We start from the raw sequence: 6,565 nt of genomic DNA, 5'->3' as shown, positions 1-6,565 counted from the left end.
AGAGCTTAGCCAAGAGTGGACCTAGCTATATGAAGGTCTCCCAAAGCCAGATCAGAAGCAAAGATCCTTCTCAATTATTTTGCTGCAGTAAACAAGCATCCAAAATTTGAAATTAATTTTATCTGGAAAAAATTTCCCACTACAAGAGACCGAGAAGAACCAACTAACGCTTAGAGTTTGGTGTGAGGATCAACTTGTACCCTTTTTTCAGATAGTTAGCGCTTTGAACGAGATGAGAGAGTGTAGATAGATGCGGATAAGAAAGCAAAGATCATGTTTGAACTAATATTGGCGGGTAATTGATTCTATGAGCCGGATAAGGCCTAAGAACCTAAAAGGGGAACTAAAATAAGATAACTTATTCAGCTAGGAAATGCGTTAAAGAGTCATTATGTAGCATCTGAGAACAAGAAAGCAGACACGCACACAAATTATTTTTTTGCAAGACTAAGGTAAGGCTTAACTTAATTTTTTTCATAGAAAATTTATTATATAAATTATTTTTTAAAAATCATGAAATTTTAAAAAGTAAAAAGAGAAGACAAAATTGATATATAATGTAAAGGGTGAAATAGGCATTTAAACAAGTTAATTAAGATAAGACACAAGAACATTTATTATTCATAATTGAGAAGAAATTTAAATTTTAAAGCAAAGTTGGAGGATGAAAATGATTTTCACCCAGTACCATGATTTGCTTTCTCCTTCACTGTTGAAAGCAACTAATTTATTCCCACGCATTTTGTTTCCCTTTGGAAGAGTAAATAGCAACTTAAAAGAAAGAAATAGGTAATTTAGATGCACTGACGTTATACAGTTTTTTTTTAATCATCAGGTTAAAATGACTAACAAATAGGTAATTGTGTAGAATAATTCGAATTTCGTAACTTAAAAGTGAAACGAATAATCTGCTATAAACTATTATTAAACTATATTATATAGTAAAGATTTTCCACACCTGGACATGGTAAAAATGATATATCTTCTCTTTTCAGGGTTAAATTATATAGAATAAGAAAAATAGATTGATTAACGACACTAACCTAGGAACGTATGTAAATTAAATCCTTTTCATAATGTCAACCATTTTTAGTAGGAAATTGGAGGGTCACAATGTCAAAAGTGCAGACAATTGAGGCTTACACGTACGTAACTGCATTAATTAATGCACAAAATACTACTAATAATGTAACTACATTAATTCATAAAATACTAGTAATTATGTAACTACATAAATGCATAAAATATTGCTAATAATGTAACTAATTAAATATTGAGGAATTAGAAAGAGCATATATTATTAGTTGGTATTCTGTACGATGACTTTTACGAAATCATTTACCTAATAATGAATCTCACTTTCCCACTATTAAAAGATTTTATTTTTAAAAAAAGAAAAAGGATAGTGAAGACATCATCAGAAGACACTTTTGAAGGATACAAATAAATCCCCAAATCAGTACTAATATAACAGCAAACAGGTTAGTTCATTTCTTCTTCTCTCACAATCTTTATTCTTCATTCTAGCTTCTCAATCATCATGGCTATTTATTTCTAATTACAATTTATTTATTTTGATATCGTGATACCAGCTTGCATAAATTTCTAACAATATTATAGATACTTTTTATTTCCTACTAGCGCAGACACGAACGATTACTTCTAGTTACATATTGCCATATGCTTAAAGTAAAAGTGGTTTACGCAATCATACGCTTAATGGGTCCACAAGGCATGAATCTGAAATAATCGGGCTAGTAGGTTCCGAACACTTAATGATTATAGTAGGAAAAAAAGTAGCAATCATGATGCTGATTGCAGAGATACTTAAATTAGCATTTCCATGAAACTAGAACTGCTTAATTGAATTAAGCTAATGTTTCTAAAGGCAACTTTGATATTAAAGTCTGTCAAAAATGATCTAAATAGCCCTTTACTAAGACTGAGGTTATGATAATTTCTTCTGAGGTTGAATTATGTAGGTTGTGAATAGCACCGTGGTGGTATGTTTGTGATTTCTCAACTCATTAACCAGAAGTCTCGCTTTCGAACTCGGGAATAGAGAAACCCATAGTACAGAGCTCTTGTCTCTTTAATAGGTCATACACAACACGAATCTAAATTAGTTGGGCCCGTGGATTTCAGATACCGGGTGGTTATAATACCCAAAAAAGGGTTATGAAAGGCATGGGCATTTAACTTTTCTGTTGGATTGTGACAGGTGAAATCTTAACCTGTGGTTCTTCAAGTCCTCTGCTGGATTATGCATTCTCTGAAGAACTTCTTTTGTTTGAAGAAAACTAGACATCTGCTTGAGGCCCATGATACTCTTGCTTCTGAGACTTGTTGTGAGTTAAAAATGCCACTATAAATCTAAATTAGTGCTAAATAAATTTGTTTTTTTTGATGTCCTTATGATATTTTGCCCTGTTTTTGCCCCTTTTACTTGTTCTGGTGAGAGATGTGCAATCATTTAGATACTTCACCAATTGGAATAGTTTGAACATCCAACTGGAAAATGTTTCGTTCAATACATTCACGAAAAAGAGAGCAGGATATATCCTCAATAACATCCTTTACAACATGGGACGCGTTGTAAATTAAAGCGTTTATGTTGTATTTGCTATCTCCTATCTGATGTGAGATATCTCCTTGATTTTGTGATCTTCCGGCAAAATAATGAGTATAATAGAGAATATGTTAGATATTTACAGTGTTACTACTATTCATAGACAGGATATGACACACTTGCCTCTTATTGAGGACATGACCGCAGACAGGAAGATATGAAAGTTGAGAATTAGGTTAGAAGGTAGTCGAGGATGTCTAGTCCCCTTATCATGATTGTTATTATTACTCACATACTATCTTGCTATCGGGTTTTATTACTATTGGAAATAGCCTTACTACATTCACAAGGTAAGGTTACGCACCATCTTCCCTAAGCCCCACTTGGGGAATTGCATTGGGTATGTTGTTGTTACTATTATCCATAAGTACTTGTTTTAAGGTGGAATTTAGCATCTTAGAGTGCTCTGTTGTACTATTGCAGTTACTGTGAATGATGTGGAGGCCTTATATATTCTATACAAGAAACTAAGCAGCTCCATAATTGATGATGGTCTTATTCACAAGGTATTTTTTTATCACAAGCAAAATACTGAAAGTTCATTTTGTGGATGATTTCTAATGTTCAATGCAGGAAGAGTTTCTCCAAGCTCTTTTCAGCTGCAGCCATAGGCAAAATCTCTTTGCAGACAGAGTAAGTAATTCATCCTTCCTCGTATAATTAATTATTCATTAACATAAATCATATATATGATCGACAGTTTGGTTGAGACGTTTTCATTTACAAACAAATTCGAAATGTTATATAACTGATGTGGTCGCTGGTTAACTATTTTGGGGCAAAAAGCCCCTTGCTTGACCCTTTAGCCGGCCCTGACAAGAACCTATAACTACTTGTCACATTATTGCAGTTGTTTGACTTATTTGATGTTAAGCGTAATGGAATTATTGAATTTGGAGAATTTGTTCGATCGTTAAGCATATTCCATCCAAAGGCTCCAGAAGAAGATAAAATCACCTGTACGAGATATGTCTGGAATTTCATTTTCTTATTGAAATACAGTGGTTGCTGCTTAACTTTAAAATAATGTTGTGACAGTTGCATTTAAAGTGTACGACTTGAAGAACACTGGATACATAGAACGCGATGAGGTAAACAACTCAAATGAATGTTGTTGTCTGGTTTAAATTTGCTCTACATTTTGATTCATAATATAAGTTAGATTTACCCTTACTGTCATCAAAGTAGACTAGATTTGCCTTTATTGACTAATAGCATAACCTTTCCAGGGTGTGCAAAACCCTATTCACAATATCTTACTAGTTCCTAACTTTAATTTTCCCTTTTAGCTTTCAATTCACACTTCACAATAACTTTGAATTCACAACTTCACATTATACAAATCGTCAAAACCTAAAGTAAGAACCCTATTCCTCTTAATTTCTCTGTGTTGCACCTGTATAGTTATTTTCATGTTAGTTATTATTGTTTCTATTTTATGAGTGTTCTGTAAAGTTACATTGTAGTCCTATTGCGTCAAATATTTATTTCATATGCATTTTTTGTTGGTTAAACCGAAAATCGAACAGTTAAAGATCAAAACCGATAAAAAAATATCTTATTAATTTGATTATTGGTTTAACATATTTAAAAAATAAAAAACAAAAATCGATCGATACACACCCCTATAATTCCAACCTTTGGGTCTTTTTTTTCTAGGGACAAGGTCAAAATTGACCTTGAACTATGTAAAATGGTCCGGATTAGCCCCTAAACTTTGAAGAATATAGGGTCACTATTCCGAGAGTGACACCACCATCGTTTCGAAAGTACTGCAAACCTCCAACGGCTGATCTCTATCCTCGAGCTCATACTAATCGCCTTCAAGCCTCTGATCATCCCAAATGGACCTCAAGCAATGATCAATTGCACCAAAAAGTTGAATTTCAATCTTTGTAAGAACTTTATCGACACAACTTCATCATTAATCCTTCTCAGATCATCAATAGTGATGACAGAACTCCGCATCGAGCTCCTAATACTAAAACAAACCTAGCTACACAGTGCTAAAGATGAAAGTGTGAAAGAGAGCATCGGAACAGAATAGTTTTGTTATGGAAATTTTAATCATACATTGGGATTTTTTATTTCCATAAAGATAAGGCATTCGGATCAACTCAACCCCAAGCTAGCTCATGAGGGAAGAATTATCAAGTCTATACAACAGGCCACCAGTCAAATTCCCAAAACTCTAACACACTCTACCAATCTCTATGATCATTCTATTCATATCACAAGTTGGAGGTACTCAAAATTTTAAAATTTTCATCGATCGTTGTTCAATCTTCATGTAGCTGAAGGATATGGTATTAGCTATTCTCCAAGAATCAAAATTGACACTTCCAAATGATTCCATTGAAGCAATAGTCCACAAGGTTAAAAAAAACGCTTCGTTCAATTTATTTCACAGATCCCAATGATGTTATCATTATTCAGATAGCTAATTTTGCGCGCTAATGAACAGACTATTCAAGAGGCAGATCTAAATGGCGATGGACGGATTGATCCAAAGGAGTGGAAGGAATTAGTTACAAGATATCCTTCTTTGATAAAGAATATGACCCTCCCATACTTAGAGTAAGTTTTTAGAATTCCTTCATTTCTAGCCTGAAATTGCTGCTTGATATTGGGAAAATATATGAAGAATTCTAACATGAACTCTAATATTTTGTACATTCCAGGGAAGTAACTATATTATTTCCATGCTTTGTGATGACAAGTAAAGTTCGGGACTCAGAATTGGTATTTGGAAACTGATCGTTCAATCAATTATGGACTGATCTTCAAGAACTTGAAGACTGTCTACTTTTTTTCTTCTTTGTTCTTGTTATATGGTTGTTAGTCTGTGCTAAGATAACTTTAGTTCAACACTGGTTGTGTTTGGTCAAACCTCAAACAGTGGCATTGATTGTAGATGTACTGGCTTCTTTTGTACAAGAAAATTTCATCTTACCGTTTGTGAACGTTAAGTGTTAGTATAGTATATTTTACCACTATTTTCGTTTTTCATGCACTTGTATATTCCATTTCTGAGGTGCATTGGTAGTTTGACTAGTTTATAAAAAAAAAATTATATCTAAAATAGCCAACATATATTTGCACAGAATTTCATGAGATCTAAATTTTGTTTTAATGTTATTTCCACAAGCCACTCTAGAACTCTCTTCAATTTTTTTATCCTCTATTTTTCAAATTTATATAACATGACATATAATAATGTATATATACTTTTTTTACATTATTATATATTACATATACATCTTTATATATTGGATATGCACAATATATATATTATGTACAATAATGTATATACAATGTATCAACACTATTATACAATAACAATACACTTCTTATACATATATGACAAACACACATTATAAACCGAACTAAATAGACAATTCAAGAAATTATAATATAATAATATTTAAGAAGAATTACGCAAATCTAATAGTGTTAAGAGCCAATTACATCATATCCCTATTCTTTTTTCAAATTATAAAAATTCCTTAAATTTGATAAAATCCGAATACAACTAAAAAGGTCCTGATATATCACTTCAATTCATGTATCCAACATCTCAATACATCACATAAAGTAATGTCTCCAACCAATACATCACGTAAAATGATGTATTCAACCAATACATCATATAAAGTAATGTATCTTACATTTTGATACATCACATAAAGTGATGTATCCAATCGATATATATCGCGTAAAATGATATATCCGAGAATATGAGAGAGTGAAATTTTTTTTAATTTTTTCAAATGATAGTAAGTTTTAAAAAATATGGTGAAAAAAATTGTGTATTGAAGTAATTTTTCTTCATATTTAATGTTGAAAATTCCACTATTTCTTAATTTGCTGCAAAGTAGTGGGGGGCATGGAAAAGGTAGGAAGACTTCAACGCAAATTAGATTGTCGAAGGACTAA

At 32.2% G+C, this 6,565-nt stretch overlaps 1 protein-coding gene across 2 annotated transcripts; it reads left to right on the top strand.

Moving 5' to 3' along the window:
- The first annotated feature begins 1,393 nt into the window (after nucleotides 1-1,393).
- LOC129889046 (calcineurin B-like protein 7) lies at nucleotides 1,394-5,619 on the top strand. 2 transcript variants are annotated; one of them, XM_055964155.1, is made up of 9 exons: nucleotides 1,394-1,481; nucleotides 2,222-2,348; nucleotides 3,053-3,135; nucleotides 3,203-3,262; nucleotides 3,480-3,588; nucleotides 3,668-3,720; nucleotides 4,924-5,004; nucleotides 5,094-5,206; nucleotides 5,311-5,619. In XM_055964155.1, the coding sequence occupies exons 2-9, from the start codon at nucleotides 2,264-2,266 to the stop codon at nucleotides 5,384-5,386; spliced, it is 660 nt and encodes a 219-aa protein (XP_055820130.1). In that variant the 5' UTR covers nucleotides 1,394-1,481; nucleotides 2,222-2,263; the 3' UTR covers nucleotides 5,387-5,619. The 2 variants fall into 2 exon arrangements, with proteins under 2 accessions (XP_055820130.1, XP_055820131.1); XM_055964156.1 differs by lacking the exon at nucleotides 4,924-5,004.
- The last annotated feature ends 946 nt before the right edge of the window (nucleotides 5,620-6,565 follow it).

The sequence above is a fragment of the Solanum dulcamara genome, chromosome 5 (genome assembly GCF_947179165.1).
Source record: "Solanum dulcamara chromosome 5, daSolDulc1.2, whole genome shotgun sequence".
In the NCBI taxonomy this organism is placed as follows: domain Eukaryota; kingdom Viridiplantae; phylum Streptophyta; class Magnoliopsida; order Solanales; family Solanaceae; genus Solanum; species Solanum dulcamara.
Note: the sequence above shows the minus strand (reverse complement) of the source record. Positions and strands in the feature narration are given on the sequence as shown.